This window comes from Frieseomelitta varia, unplaced genomic scaffold, assembly GCF_011392965.1.
Source record: "Frieseomelitta varia isolate USP_RPSP 00005682 unplaced genomic scaffold, Fvar_1.2 scaffold_350, whole genome shotgun sequence".
In the NCBI taxonomy this organism is placed as follows: Eukaryota; Metazoa; Arthropoda; class Insecta; order Hymenoptera; family Apidae; genus Frieseomelitta; species Frieseomelitta varia.
The window spans coordinates 76,754-90,803 of NW_025110091.1; the positions used below are offsets into that span (position 1 = coordinate 76,754).

The 14,050-nt window shown below is 33.0% G+C and overlaps 5 protein-coding genes across 12 annotated transcripts; 2 read left to right on the top strand and 3 right to left on the bottom strand.

Moving 5' to 3' along the window:
* Positions 1–11: 11 nt before the first annotated feature.
* LOC122530640 (elongation factor Ts, mitochondrial) lies at positions 12–2,533 on the top strand. Of its 3 annotated transcripts, none has more exons than XM_043657767.1 (5): positions 12–281; positions 641–796; positions 851–1,379; positions 1,453–1,705; positions 1,787–2,533. In XM_043657767.1, exons 2-4 carry the CDS (start codon positions 641–643, stop codon positions 1,674–1,676), a joined length of 909 nt encoding a protein of 302 aa, XP_043513702.1. In that variant the 5' UTR covers positions 12–281; the 3' UTR covers positions 1,677–1,705; positions 1,787–2,533. The 3 variants fall into 3 exon arrangements, with proteins under 3 accessions (XP_043513702.1, XP_043513701.1, XP_043513699.1); XM_043657766.1 differs by having other exon boundaries at positions 1,453–1,684; XM_043657764.1 differs by having other exon boundaries at positions 1,453–2,533.
* On the bottom strand, positions 2,226–2,755 carry LOC122530657. Its single transcript, XM_043657799.1, has 3 exons — positions 2,719–2,755; positions 2,544–2,647; positions 2,226–2,450 (listed from the first exon to the last, which is right to left on the bottom strand). Exons 1-3 carry the CDS (start codon positions 2,753–2,755, stop codon positions 2,226–2,228), a joined length of 366 nt encoding a protein of 121 aa, XP_043513734.1.
* Positions 2,393–9,610, top strand: LOC122530639 (villin-1). 3 transcript variants are annotated; one of them, XM_043657762.1, is made up of 12 exons: positions 2,393–2,481; positions 3,029–3,114; positions 3,197–3,496; positions 3,571–3,690; positions 6,262–6,354; positions 6,516–6,632; positions 6,814–7,154; positions 7,338–8,100; positions 8,194–8,380; positions 8,452–8,700; positions 8,797–9,093; positions 9,171–9,610. In XM_043657762.1, exons 3-12 carry the CDS (start codon positions 3,410–3,412, stop codon positions 9,518–9,520), a joined length of 2,604 nt encoding a protein of 867 aa, XP_043513697.1. In that variant the 5' UTR covers positions 2,393–2,481; positions 3,029–3,114; positions 3,197–3,409; the 3' UTR covers positions 9,521–9,610. The 3 variants fall into 3 exon arrangements, with proteins under 3 accessions (XP_043513697.1, XP_043513696.1, XP_043513698.1); XM_043657761.1 differs by lacking the exons at positions 2,393–2,481; positions 3,029–3,114; positions 3,197–3,496; positions 3,571–3,690 and adding an exon at positions 3,952–4,228; XM_043657763.1 differs by lacking the exons at positions 2,393–2,481; positions 3,029–3,114; positions 3,197–3,496; positions 3,571–3,690 and adding an exon at positions 5,359–5,640.
* An 18-nt stretch (positions 9,611–9,628) lies between these two features.
* Positions 9,629–11,028, bottom strand: LOC122530641 (proteasome subunit beta type-7). The gene is made up of 4 exons (XM_043657768.1): positions 10,881–11,028; positions 10,508–10,687; positions 10,072–10,387; positions 9,629–9,990 (listed from the first exon to the last, which is right to left on the bottom strand). The coding sequence occupies exons 1-4, from the start codon at positions 10,940–10,942 to the stop codon at positions 9,715–9,717; spliced, it is 834 nt and encodes a 277-aa protein (XP_043513703.1). The 5' UTR covers positions 10,943–11,028; the 3' UTR covers positions 9,629–9,714.
* Positions 11,029–11,362: 334 nt separating this feature from the next.
* On the bottom strand, positions 11,363–13,470 carry LOC122530655 (cell division control protein 6 homolog). Of its 4 annotated transcripts, none has more exons than XM_043657797.1 (4): positions 13,040–13,470; positions 12,033–12,953; positions 11,744–11,949; positions 11,363–11,665 (listed from the first exon to the last, which is right to left on the bottom strand). In XM_043657797.1, the coding sequence occupies exons 1-4, from the start codon at positions 13,302–13,304 to the stop codon at positions 11,432–11,434; spliced, it is 1,626 nt and encodes a 541-aa protein (XP_043513732.1). In that variant the 5' UTR covers positions 13,305–13,470; the 3' UTR covers positions 11,363–11,431. The 4 variants fall into 4 exon arrangements, with proteins under 4 accessions (XP_043513732.1, XP_043513731.1, XP_043513730.1 ...); XM_043657796.1 differs by having other exon boundaries at positions 12,024–12,950; positions 13,040–13,469; XM_043657795.1 differs by having other exon boundaries at positions 12,024–12,953; positions 13,040–13,467.
* Positions 13,471–14,050: the final 580 nt, after the last annotated feature.

Consider the following 14,050-nt stretch of genomic DNA (forward strand, 5'->3'; position numbering starts at 1 on the left):
CTCGCACGATGTCACTTCCTCACAGTCGCATTCCATATTGGAATTATTTGCTATGTAAGTGACTGAAATATTGAAAATACTCTGTGCTTGAAACATTTCACATGTATTTGTACAATGAATATGTCATTTTGAGAAATTAAAAGTTGAGTAATGAAATGTAAGTCAAAAAATTAATGTTTATCACTACCTTACAGCAGAATTTTGTATCAATACAGACGGCGCCACTTTCAGACTTAGTGGTAATAATTGTTTCACATTTTCGTCTTTAAACTGTATACACAGTAAGTATATATTGCGAAATAATATTTCTTCTCAAAATGTTAGAAATTCAAAGAATAGTATCACGATATAATACTTTTAACGCGTTAAAAATCTTTTTTCATATGTTTAATGTTACAAGATTGAGCAATACGCTTTACTGCAATTGACTGTAGTTTCCAGGCAACGAAATTGATCGATTTCTGTAGGATTTATAAAAATTTCAAATGAGAATGTCCTTTTTAGATTATTTGATTATAATTGTTATTACACCTAAGTAGAGAATGATGCAAAATAAAGTCGGTACATTTTTAGGTTAGGTCTCAATGCAACATTTTTTCAATCTTCGTTTATGTGAAATAATATAAGTGGCATGTTTCAGATGCTTTCACGTCAATTTTTTCGTTCAATACATACAAATCATATACTTTGTTATACATCAAAGAAAACACTGTTAAGCAAATTACGTAAGAAAACTGGATATACATTTATAAATTGTAAAAAAGCCTTAGAGCTAAATGAGAATGACGTGGAAAAAGTAAGACAACCATTGAATTATTTAAGAACATTGTTAATTTTCTGAATATTATAGGCTGAACAATGGCTAAAGGAGCAAGCCCAGGCTCAAGGATGGTCTCAGGCAATGAAATTAAAATCCAGAGAAACTTCTCAAGGATTAATAGCAATGATAACTAATAGCAATCATGGAGCACTTGTAGAAATTAATTGCGAGACAGATTTCGTTGCAAGAAATAAGAAATTCCATGATCTGGCACAGATCATACTTGATACTGTGTTAAAACACAGTATGACAATTCAACAGGATTCATTGGTCAAAAAAACTGTATTATCTACAGAATTAATAAATAACTTACATGCTAATGATGGAAAAAATTTGAGCGATCATTCTGCTTTAACTATTGGACTTATAGGAGAAAACATTAGTATAAGGCGTGCATTGTGCATGAGTGTGCAACCAGGTGCATATCTATATGGTTGTACACATCCTACACCTGTAAACCCAGTACCTTCGTCATTTGGGCGGTATGGAGCATTGATAGCCTTAAAGTCTGACGAAGACAAGAAAGTTTTGGGAATGCAACTTTGTCAACACATTATTGGTATTTATATTTGTCTTTGAATTATTCTATTATTTTTTTATATAAGTTTGTATCAATATTTCCTTAATATTAGGTATGAACCCAATCAAAGTTGGTGATCCAAAAGTCGATTTACCCAATGATAATATAGAAGAGGAACCTATTATGCTGTATCAAGAGTTTTTGTTTAATCCTGCTTCGTCTATACAGGAATTATTGCAAAGCGAGCAAGCTGAAGTCTTAGATTTCATACGTTTTGAAATGGGCGAAACGCTTGAAAACAGACAAGAATTGAATTCTGTAGAAACTTGCGGTTAAAGCAATTGGTATTCATTTAATAAATTTATGTATTTATCATATATTTTGTACATACTTTAAAAAATATGGTAGTACTGTAAACATTTTGCTAATCCATTATTATTATATAGGTAAAATACGTACAATTATTGCATTTCTTTATTACGCACGAATTGCTACAACGGAGTTATGACGGATAAAAATTATATTGTAGAAGAACTAAAATATTTTATTAATAAAATTATTCTTCAGTGATACATAAACTTGTCGAAAAGTATACTCGATTTAAGGTAATACTATGAACGGTAAAATAGTTTAAATCAAAAAACTTTACGTCTGAAATTGTACATAATATTCAAATTATGTTTCTTCATCAGTTTCTTTATTTGTTGAACATATGTTAAATGATTTTAATTTATTCCTTTTTCGCATGAGTTTCACAGATTTCCAAAGCCACATTCGTGAATCTTTTTTCCAATAACGAGCGATATCTTCTGGTGAATGCATAACACCCTAAATAAAGTGTAGAACCTTATAAATAATACACTATTATATATCAAACTTTACAAATCATACTTGAAAATTCAAGATATCTAAATGTTGAACAGATTTTCTATAGGGTAAAATATCTCTGGCGTTTAAGCCAAATAGCTCTTGGTTAATATCATCGGAAGGATCAGTTTGCGCATCGCTTGTTCGTCGAAGCGGTATCGTATCATTTCCAGATTCAATTTCCGCTTCCAGTTCCAAACGTTCAAGAGCCGATGTAAAGCTCCTTGACTCTTTACAATTCGCCTATTTCGAAACTTTGAACTTTCATAAAAAGGTAATAATTTATACTGTATCGTAAATAAATAAATTCTTCGACGTTGAATAAATTGTGTAAACCTGTACTCCTTGAGAGCAAACGTTACATCCTAATGTCACTGACAAACATATATCGCTCATAGTCTTGGACAAAAAATTTCTCTCATCCCATGCAAAATTTTCAACTACTCACAAAAGAAAAGACGCGGTTTAATATCGATTGGACCAAAAAATTCACGACGAAACAGTCACAAACCGCTTGAATGGTCGGACTCATCATTTCTCCAGTCCATCGGCTTCTTATCACGTCATATAAAATTATTAAATTGCAATTATCATATATAAAAACTTTCAAAAATTTCTTGTATCCTTTAAAATCAACTGACATGTACCGATTCCATCCTAGCATTGAAAAACAGCATCTTTCGGTAACGTTATAATAAATGAACAACTTCCAAACTCACACGACAGTATGAACATTAGGCGGCAATGGATTATAATAATCTGAACTTTCTCACTGATAAATACAGCAAATTGTGAATTAAATTATTATTCGCAAATTGTAGAGACTTTTAAGAAGCATAGGATCCGATTGAGTGGAGTTACATATTCATATTTAAAAAACTTGTGATAAATTTATGTTTTTTCAAATGTAAGTCGTTCATAGTCAATAGTATTATATTCGTTCATTGTTAAAAGAAAAATTAAAACTTCATTCTCTGTATTGTAAATAGGTGATATCATCTTTGATAGAGAATCGCATTCTTGGACACTCTTGATCTCTCATGAAACGCTGTACTAGAAGATAATCGCCAACGTTATTCGAATCCAAAGGGGAAAAAAAAAAAGAGTACGATAGGAGACCTTCAACATGTCAGAATGACGTTAGAAAGGTATAGAACAGGTGCGCTGAAGCGAGATGTGTATGCCACAGAGGCGATGCCCGCATGGTTGAAACGTATATCCAGCAAGTACTCGTTGGTCACGGCTGGCCGGCCGGGGTTCCGGGCCGACTTCCGGACGAGTCCGCACCGGTACGGTTTCTTTTTAGCGAGGAACGCATGGTATCAGTTGTGTTCACGTACAGTTAGACGGTGTTACCTCGTAGGAAACGCCTTCTCGCCTGCTTCTTCGCGCATATCGCAGCAGATTCGTTCGTATATACACTTCTTTAAATGACGTGACAGAAAAAAACGGGGAAAGAAGAACGATGGACTTCTCCAGACGGGTGAGTCTACAGAGAAACTATGCGAAACCAAAGACGCGAGACTAATCGAGACAGTTTCTGACAGTTAAGAATAAGCGATCGTTCGTTCTTTGCCAATGAAATATTCGAGCAATATTTTATAATTGCATAACTTAGCAGCAAAATGTTATTACTGCTAAACAGAAAACGAAACGAAGGGAAGAATTCTTTTTCCACACGATAAATTTAGCTAAACGGTAACGGATTATTTGTATTTCATGTTTTATTATTGCTTTTCATCTTGCATTTTTCTAGTTACGTAAAATAATATTTTATTATTCCATGAATGAGCGAGAAAAATGTTACACGAAGGAAAGAATCTTACCGCGCTATAAATCCGGTGAAACAAACGTCAAGTTGGACAGCAACAAATTTTTACTTCCTCGCGAAGCAGCTTTACTTCGTGGTAGATCGACCATGCACAGGTCGGTGGGCGTGCAGCAAGTGCAGTCACCACTTCCTGCCGCAAATGATCGTCGCGGACGACGCTCAAATAACACGTGTACCGTTCGTAACATATGTATGTATGTACGTGTGCGCGGGCGTGGACATGAATGAACGTGGAGATGCATCTGCAAAGACAATAGCGTAGCTGTATACGTGCGAACGCTGCACTTTGCATCACCTACACGAACGTATAGCTTAGCGCATTAACGGCAATCGGCGCACACCCGGAGATAGCGGCGTGTTACCTCATCGGTGTTGAAACACATTGTACCCAAGACAGGACAATGTGCGGTCTATGAAAAGCGTAGAAACAATTAACAAATCAGTCGTGAGCGGTGAAAAATTGTTCGCGTCGGGACAAAACAGTCGCGCGAGGGAAACGAATCGAAATAATCGTAACGAATGTCTACGATGGAATCTGTAACTTGGTTCTATGACAAGCGCTCCATAATTTAATTTATGCATATTACCAAGTTTCAGATGATTAAAGAACTTTGTTATAAACACAATTATCACAATTGTTTCATTGAAAAATTCCATTGTCTTCTATTAGTCTTCTTAAAATCAATTTTATCATATCATAATAACAAAATAATAATACAAAATATATACATTACTCGTCACCTATATTAAAACTCTATAACCAGAGAAATAGTTTCGCTATCAGTGTCTAATAAAATCTAACGTCTAATGAAATCTCAATTCGCTAAGACCATTCGCGCTCGCGTTTTATTTGAAATTTGCAATATCAAAATTCTGAATAACGAGAAGAAGATCAATTGTTAAAGCAACGCGATACTTTTCTAGAAAACTCCGCAATTCATTGTCCGTTCATTAAGTATCAAAGCTACAATATGAATATTCTTCGTGCTACCTAAAACTGTGCCATCGCGTCTATTCGCGTTATTTCTACAAATACAGAAACAATATGTGTACATCCGTCTCTCTGTAACACTTATTAATGCTTACATCCTGCTCCAATAGAAACACCATCCGCCGTGAAAAGAATACGGCAATTAATTTCTGATAAAATTTCGCCTACATTAATATTTCTTTCGACCGTTCAATTGTAGTGGCAGACAAACACATAGGAGAGCAGGTTTACACAGCCGCGTGTACGAGTATACATACGCACGATTGCGGATCACCTGCGATTAAGTCCTTCCGAGGACCTCGCTCCCGTGAGTTCTCATACCCCAGTTTTCTGCCAGCAACCGTTCGGTACGAGCACTGATCGCGTTTCTCCGTTGCGAAATTCAGGCGCGCACACTCGTATCGTGATTCCGAGTTTTGAGAATCAATCAGGAACGATCAAGCAAGTGCTCGATCAATTTCAAACATAGAAGTAATTCATTAAAAAAAAAATATATATATATATATATATCCAACAATCAGCAACTGATAAAAGAACAAATAGTAAAATCGTGTTCGAAAGTCGAAGAACAGTGGCAAATGTCAGAGCTATTGGGAAACATCGAAGAGCCGGTGTGTAATTAAAAATATGTTACAATAGAAGTAACGAATTGAATTAAATGAGAGAGAGCGTGAGAAGAGCGTAACGCGCTGTAATGTCCATCATTACGATAGCTTAACTTTGGAAAGTATAAAAGAACACAGAATGTTCCTAAAAATATTTAGACACCTATGAAAATTTTGCATATATGTATTATTAGTATGCGAAACACTTTGAAATTTCATTAATACTATGAGACGAGATATATTTATCGTGATTATATGTTGGTAAAACTTGAAATAGTAGTAGCTTAATGTAATAAATAATTAAACGTTCAGATACTTTCATGAACAACTATAGAACGGAACGAAGATTAATATAGTTTTATTGCAAAAAAGACTGGAATTGTAGTTTCATCTATTCGGTTTACGAATATTCATATCGTTTGTTTCTTATTTTCGTTCGATATCGCATGTATGACCAATTCGATATCGTGACCACGTTGTTCCCATTTTTAAATCCTTGAAATTAAAGTTCGCGATAGTAACGTTATTAGCAAACACATTCATGTTTACTTAAGAAGTATAACGTTAAAATTTACTTAAGAAGTATAACTGTTTTCTAACAATGAAATGTCAATTGTGTGATTTCAGGACGACAAAACCTGCCGTTCCGATGATTCTAACGGTGAAATCTTTAAGAATGTTCCGAGGAACAGTAGTACGTTTCGCATTTGGAAAATCGAGGTACCGTAACAAAATAAAAATGCAACGTAATTTATACTGTTCGCTACGTTACAACACATGTAATTACACATGTCGCATAGTTTTAATTAACTGCTTTTCAAGAGATCGTGAAATATAAAAAGTAAAAGTCGTGAAATTATAAATTTCTCTTTAATGTCCAGGGTTTACGAGTTACAGCCGTTACAGGAAGTAATATGGGATATTTCCTCTCGGAGTTGGCGTACATCATCTACGCAGTGTCGCCGAAAGACGGCCCCTTGCCTTACCCTGGAATGCCCGTAATTTTTTCTCTTTTATATTTGTTATCTTTAAAATGTATAAATATTTGCAGTTTCATCTAACAATATATATTTTCAAAGAGTATTCAAGGTAATCAATACCATAATTAATTACAGTTACCGGCTTACACTACCATATATTAATTTATCATTGAACTATATGTTTCTATCATTTAAACAGGTTAAGGAGATAAAATTGAACGCGATAATTCGTGTAATTCATTTCTGGATTGGATCGGCATGCGATTCAACAATCTCTGGGGCAGCAGCCCTTCGAGCGGCCGAATTGGATTCGCAAGTATCTGCCACGATTTTATCGAGAGAAGCGCAAGGACGAGAAAGTTCTAGATTTCTGGCCTATTTTCGTCAGCATCTTATTATCGAGAATTTTCACTTCGAAACACCGTCGTGTAAATTGCACAGAGTAACCGGCTTAGTGATCCCTATCTTGACGGAACTTGAGAAAGTTCATTGGGATTATTTCACTTCGCGGGACGTTATTCTTGTGGACGTTTTGTCACAGTACGTAAGAAATTAAAACCGTTTTATTGTTAAGTTGTTCGAAACAATAAATTTCATCTCATTGCGATTAAAGAGATATATTTTAAATAATTTCATTTAAAATAAAATTACTCACCAAAATATGAATCTGCATAAAAGAATAAACGTCGTTCTTATAATAATGTAATAATAAATGTTAAACAGGGGTATCATATTCCTTTGGTTGGGATCGTCAGCAGATCCCTTACATAAACGGCACGCAGTCAGTATCTTAGAAATGAGAAAAGAGAATAATAACGTTCGTGTCGTCATCGTGGACGATGGTTACGAACAGACATTGCCAGAAGAAGAGAGACAACTATTCACCAATATTTTAGATACTTCAACAAGAGTGGTTAAGCCCGATCGGCTTTACCGAGTCAACATGCCAAATCCAGTCAAATTATATAGATGTAGCGAACAATCTGGTAAATACAAGGTAGCAGAACTGAAATCTGGACCAATTCTTCGAACGGATCTTACGTCCGAAGCTGTTTACTTGATTGATCGTGGTGAGGCTGGTGTTTGGGCCTGGGTCGGGCGTAATGTGAACGCTCGAGAAAAATTGGAAGCAATTCGTAATGCGCGAGGATTCGTAAAGAAAAAAAATTACAGCAATGGCGTATTAGTTGAAAGAGCGTTGGAGGCTTGTGAACCGGTAGAGATGAAAGCTCTCGTTAGAAAATGGGAACCGGCAAAGACAAGACCACTTACTCTACCACCGAATTTTGATTCTGATTACATGAATGAAAGACCTAAAATAGCAACTGTGTGTCAACTAGTTGACGATGGATCCGGTCAAAGAACTCTTTGGAAGGTAACCCATAAAGAAGCAATGATTCAAGTGGACGACAAAGGGATATACTACGCGGAAGCTTGTTACGTAATGTGTTACAAATACGGGCAAGGACGTAGAAGTAAAACTATCGTACGTTAAAAGTGTAATTTTGAAAGTTGAAGCAGTTAAATTATTAACAATTGTTATAATTATTGTTAAATTTGAAATGACGTAATATTATAGATTTATTGTTGGGAAGGAGTCCATTCTATAAACGCGGATCGAGAAGCCGCTTTAGAAGCAGCTTGTCGTTTGTCAGAAAATTCCTCTGGTCAATTAGTTAAAGCATCTCAAGGTAGAGAACCACCACATTTGTTGCAAATTTACGATGGAAAATTGAAAATATTGGCTGGAAGGCACCGTGATTCTCGTAAGCCACAGAATAAATGATTTATTTATTTCTTTTTTTTTAATCCTCAGTAAGACTCTCTTGTTTCATAGCTCCGGAAAAATATCTCGTTAGAGTTTTCGGATCTACCCCATACACGTCGAAAGCAGTTGAGCGGCCTTTGAGATCCAGTAGTCTCGATTCTAGTGGAGTTTTTATTCTATTTTCTAACTCACCTGTAGTATGGTGCGGTGGAAGAAGTACTGGTGATGCGAGACAAGCATCTAGACGTCTCGCGCCCAGAAATGCACCTTTAATAACTGAAAATAACGAAGACGATGATTTTTGGAGAGAACTCGGAGGTGAGTAAGAGAGGAAAATATATAATCTCTAAATTTAACTAAATCTCTAAATTTAACACTGAACGATAAGTTATACGTGAACTTAAAATCTTTAAGGTAAAGGTACTTATGGCACAGAAGTTATCGATGATGGAGAAGAACTTGAGAAACATTTGTACCAATGCTTGACGATCAGTGACACGTTTGTCGGCGAAGAAGTTCTTGGATTTGGTCAAAGTAGTCTCCTTCCAGAAACTATTTGGTTATTAGATGCTGGAAATGTAATATGGATCTGGATTGGAAAGTTTTCTATTCCTAAATCATTAAAGGAGTGTGTACATGATGCAATGATATTTTTATTCACTCACCCAGCTGGTCGTGATCGAAATACAACGATTTCTGTAATTAAACAAGGTAAATAACTTATTTATGTTTGAGAAAAGTGAAAATTTCAAAGAATCTCGAAGTGAAACAATTTTCTCACTCTTTAGGAATGGAACCTTCAACGTTTATTGGATTATTCGATAATTGGAACTATAATTTACTAAGGGAATACAAATCATTTGAAACATTTTGCACACTTTTGCAAGATAAGGAATTCCTACCGAAAATACAAACGTTATCGAAATCATTAAGCAATTTCGATAATTATGTGAAGTATCCCCTTTCTGTCTTGAAAGGTGATCCAGAAAATTTACCATCTGGTGTCGACGTTGTTCGTAAAGAAATGCATCTTACTTTTGATAATTTCATTGCAATTTTTAAAATGGAACCAGACGAATTTGTAAAACTTCCTACTTGGAAAAGACAAAGACTAAAACAATCGGCAGGACTTTTTTGAAATGTATTTTAATAATATAGTTTTGTACCATAGTAATTATAACACCAAAATAGAATAAAACCATATTATTTTAATGTTTGAAATTGAAAACAACATAGAACTTTAAAATTTAAGTGTTATAATTAAATCTTTATTTATTACAAATTCATGTATATATCCAAATGAAAAGTTTAAAACTGTTTAATATATATATTTTAAGATGAAGTATCCATTGGCTCTGTTTCAAGTCTACGTACAGTTTCTCCCTCAATGATTATAGGATGAACCATTTTGTTAAGCACAGCGGTAGTACCACGTTTATAGCGGTATGATATATTGCGCTGTCCCTTAACATTAGCAACATCATAAGGACGCAAATAATCAACAGAACCTTTACGTATGACACATAAATCTACATTAGAACCAGAAGCCAAGTCATTAAATACACCAGCACGAATAGCATCTGCAACCAATTCTTTAGCCTCCTCTTCCTACAAACATTTAAAGGTGAAATATAACACATAATAGAATGTGTAAAAATATTAATATCTTAAAAATATTAAGATCCCTACTGTCATATCAGGTTTCCATCTACTTTCAAATACAGCCATGGCAGCTAACGATCCTGTACCCATACTTGTATAAAGGTGACGATCTGAAGATCCATGAGGATAAATACAATATAAATGTGGTCCATCTAAATCAACACCTCCTAATATTAAGGCTGCTCCAATGTTGCCTTGATAACGGAATAATAACTGTTTGATCATAGCGTTTGCAGTACAGACTGGCACTATGCGGTTAGTATTTAAACGATGTAACTCCAATTGACTGGATATCATCTGAGTTGTCATTTCAGTATCAGCAGCAGTTCCAGCACCACAACAACTTAAAAATAATTATTCAATTACTTTATTAATTATTAAATTAGAATATCAATTAATATTACGCTGGTTTAAATAATTAAGGATTAATTTTGAAGAGATTAATTTTTTAAAAAGTACTCACTATATATTTTCAGTAAGATAATGAATCTTACTACAGTTTTTATCAGCAACTATGGTATTTTCAGTTGATCTTGTATCACCACCAAGAACAACTCCATCTTTATAAACAACTCCAGCAATTGTTGTTCCTGTTTTAACAGCTTTGGGAGCTTGGAATCCTTTCTTTACTAAAAAATTGTTTCTGAAAAAGATATGCCTCCTTATATATTTACAAGAAAGAAGTGTTTAATAAGAGAAATAAATAATGTTAAAAATGACACAGCAATATTAAGTCATAATAGGTTATGCACTACGACATATTACTCTTCCTTTTTATAATTATGTTTGTTACTGATTTTACTATTTTTAATAATATAATTTTGAAATGCTATTACCGTTGACAAAGATCAAAAGAAAATCCTGGTGCAGGAATTTCAGGCACAAGTACCGACGACATGATTCAAAACTTCTAACTCCATGAAAAGAAATACAATGAAAAGCATTTTATAAATGTTACCATTTGCCAGTAGATGGCAGTTTTGTAGAAAGCAGTACATTTTTAATTCACTTAATTTAGTAACTAACACAGTTTACTTTTTTCTCATTCAATTGAATCAGGATAATAAATAAAAATAATTTAAAATATGTTACATTTATTAAAAGTTAAATACAACAAAATGTTCATGAAATAAAATATCAAATAAAAATGTATATTGTAATTTTAGAAATTTAAAAAGAACAAATACTTAAAATATCTAACGTATAAATTTCTGAACATATAAATTTTTACAACATTAAATGCATTATTTTTAATACAAATGAATAATATAATAATTTACAAATTTAAAGATGATTTTCTTAAATTATTAAAAACATGCTACATAGTATTTAACATTTACAAAATATGGTATGAAATTTAATAAATCGTAAAAATTTCCTAAAATATCTATAAACAAGTTATATCGTTAATGATCTCTGCCATCATATTTTTATCTTGTAAAGCTGCATCCAGTTCTTCTTGATCCCATTCCAAATGTATTTTTGTCAAACGAGGTTCTTTTTTCCTCGTTAATTTTAAAATTCCTCTAGTTTCAATCAATGAACATAAACTGTAAAATTCGGAACCATCGACAGCATGAATATTTCGTTTATTGCAAACTTTTTTGTATACTTCATGCAACTAAAACAAAATTATAATGTTATATGTGAAAAATTTTTATCAAATTTTTATCATAGTTGTTTACATTATTATACTTACTCTTCCTACTGTCACATCTTTGTTTCGACCTTTATTTAGAATAAGTAAGAAAGAACATAATAGTAATTTTTGTTGTAATGGAAATGTACTTTCCTCCTTTTCAATATTTTGAGATCCACCATAAACACCATTTAAAACAGTAATAACTTCTCTTATATCTACTGGTTGGTCCACTGTAGATTGTTGTTTCTTAGGTACATTTATTTCTGTAAAAAAGAATTAATTTCATTTAAAAAATAATATTCACTTTTATTTCACTTTTACTGCATGTAATACATACCATTATTACTAGTTGGTTGTAAAACTTGTGCCAATTTATAAGATTCAGCGAGCTCTATTACTCTTCTACTGATATCCAATGCTCTTCTAATATCACCAGAAACAGCAGCAACTTTTCCAGATAACATTTGTATCGCAGTCTTAGTAAACAAATCAGACGCGTTTGCTTCATTTAACCTGTCCGATATTATATTACATATTTCTTGTTTTGTATATGGTGAAAAATGCATCAACTTTGGTTTCAATTCACATCTAGCTTGTAATCTAGGCAATATTCTATCTGTTAAATCTAAAGCATTAGCAATTCCAACTAAGATCAATTTTGAATTGTGTATTGATGGCCATTCAAAGATAGAATATAAAACAGATTGTTTTTTACTTTCTAATTGATCTATTTCATCTAAAATTAGTAGCAACATTTTGTGATTAGAGTTTAAATATTTTTCAATAACTGCTTTACTGTTTTTTCCAGATTTTGACACATATAAACCTAACTCTTGTACAATTTTTGCATAAATTGTAGCAGCAGATTTCATAGTTGTACAGTTAATATAGACTACTTTCAATTTTGACTTAAACTCAGTCTTTAATATAAGCTTTGAGAGGCATGCAGTTTTTCCAGTACCAGGTGGCCCTGATACATATAAAGAACCTGATGTCTCATTTTTTAAATGCTCTTCCATAAACTCCTGTAACTTTTGTAATTCAATTTCTCTACCAGGTAATGTTTCAGGTACTGAACTGTGCAGAGCTCTGCGAGCACTGCGATATCTTTCCGAGCCAAATAATTTTTTCGGTGCCAATCTTTCCTCCTTATTAGGTGACGATGCCAAATTTAATTTATCAAAAAGAGTGGAAGGTGTAGTGGGAGATGTTGACATATATGATTTATTTGTCCTTCTTTGTTTTGGAGGTGTACAGCCATGATCTTCTGAAAGAAAAAAAGAATAAAATCATTTGTAATATTACATATAAAAAATATACAATTATTAATAACATTCGTAATTCATTTATTACCATCAGATTCGGTTGATTTTCTCATACATTGAGGAGTTTTCACACTTATAGCATTGCCGCTGATTTTTGCATTTTCTATATCTGAGTCTGAGTCCGATTCGCTACTACTTAAAGTAATAATCTTCTTCACAGTCGGTGTATATTTATAAGATGAGTCTCTAGCAGTTGCATTACTAAAATCTTCTTTCGTTACATTATTTTTAGATCCATAAAACGAACATTTTTTTCGTACATTAAATGGAATTGTCGTTTGAATACTTGTCATTTTCTTTTTGATTAAATTATTAACCTACACAATTTTTATATAGATTTATTTTACGAGAATTTTATTCTTTTCGAAATAATACGTCTAAATAATGCAAACTGTTTCACATTTTTTTTTCTTATTTTTTAACCTACAATTTTTTCGAAAAGCAAAAAGATTATTTAAAAATTTCCCCAGAATTTAGATTAAATTTCACATTCGTTAATGTTATCTTAATTTATAAAATAAATGTTCCAATTAATTATTTATACTTTGTTAGAACACGTTCCACGTATGTACTGTACGATAAATGCCGTACTCTGAGATTTCCCGCGGGAAAGTACTTTAAACGCGGGAAACTAAAGACATGTGAAAAGGAAACGGATATAGGGATTTCTGCGTAAAAACAAAAATCTGAAGAATACAAAACATCAATTTTAGATAGTACACAATAAAAAAATTTACAGATATGAATCGATATTAATATATATAACGTTAGTTATGTTATACACTGACACAAATAATTTATTTTAATATGATATATATGTATAAAATATGTTTGCATAAAAATTTACTATCCCTCTAGAGGTAAATATAAGAACTAGAGAGTTCGATGTTTGAGGATTAGACACGAGTTCCTTTGTTCAGCTCCTTCACTACTTCGCTGCCATATTGACGTTGTAGCGTAAAGAAAGTGGAAGGCTTGGCAATAAGTGGAAGGCTACCATAGAAATCGAGATATTTTAGAGTAATCTAAAACTCTCGTA

What these genes read in the sequence shown, in the direction of transcription:
- LOC122530640 (XM_043657764.1), top strand. Translation starts at nt 641, where the DNA reads ATGCTTTCACGTCAATTTTTTCGTTCAATACATACAAATCATATACTT. An exon ending in ATGAGAATGACGTGGAAAAA is followed by an intron (nt 797 to 850) that starts GTAAGACAACCA and finishes TGAATATTATAG; the next exon opens with GCTGAACAATGGCTAAAGGA. An exon ending in ACTTTGTCAACACATTATTG is followed by an intron (nt 1,380 to 1,452) that starts GTATTTATATTT and finishes CCTTAATATTAG; the next exon opens with GTATGAACCCAATCAAAGTT.
- LOC122530641 (XM_043657768.1), bottom strand. Translation starts at nt 10,942, where the DNA reads ATGTCGTCGGTACTTGTGCCTGAAATTCCTGCACCAGGATTTTCTTTT. An exon ending in TCTTTTGATCTTTGTCAACG is followed by an intron (nt 10,688 to 10,880) that starts GTAATAGCATTT and finishes TATCTTTTTCAG; the next exon opens with AAACAATTTTTTAGTAAAGA. An exon ending in TATCTTACTGAAAATATATA is followed by an intron (nt 10,388 to 10,507) that starts GTGAGTACTTTT and finishes ATTATTTTTAAG; the next exon opens with TTGTTGTGGTGCTGGAACTG.
- LOC122530655 (XM_043657795.1), bottom strand. Translation starts at nt 13,304, where the DNA reads ATGACAAGTATTCAAACGACAATTCCATTTAATGTACGAAAAAAATGT. An exon ending in ACAACCAACTAGTAATAATG is followed by an intron (nt 11,950 to 12,023) that starts GTATGTATTACA and finishes TCTTTTTTACAG; the next exon opens with AAATAAATGTACCTAAGAAA. An exon ending in AAGATGTGACAGTAGGAAGA is followed by an intron (nt 11,666 to 11,743) that starts GTAAGTATAATA and finishes ATTTTGTTTTAG; the next exon opens with TTGCATGAAGTATACAAAAA.
- LOC122530657 (XM_043657799.1), bottom strand. Translation starts at nt 2,755, where the DNA reads ATGGACTGGAGAAATGATGAGTCCGACCATTCAAGCG. An exon ending in TGAGTCCGACCATTCAAGCG is followed by an intron (nt 2,648 to 2,718) that starts GTTTGTGACTGT and finishes TTTTGTGAGTAG; the next exon opens with TTGAAAATTTTGCATGGGAT. An exon ending in TTTGCTCTCAAGGAGTACAG is followed by an intron (nt 2,451 to 2,543) that starts GTTTACACAATT and finishes GTTTCGAAATAG; the next exon opens with GCGAATTGTAAAGAGTCAAG.
- LOC122530639 (XM_043657761.1), top strand. Translation starts at nt 3,995, where the DNA reads ATGAGCGAGAAAAATGTTACACGAAGGAAAGAATCTTACCGCGCTATA. An exon ending in GACGTAGAAGTAAAACTATC is followed by an intron (nt 8,101 to 8,193) that starts GTACGTTAAAAG and finishes GTAATATTATAG; the next exon opens with ATTTATTGTTGGGAAGGAGT. An exon ending in TGGAAGGCACCGTGATTCTC is followed by an intron (nt 8,381 to 8,451) that starts GTAAGCCACAGA and finishes CTTGTTTCATAG; the next exon opens with CTCCGGAAAAATATCTCGTT.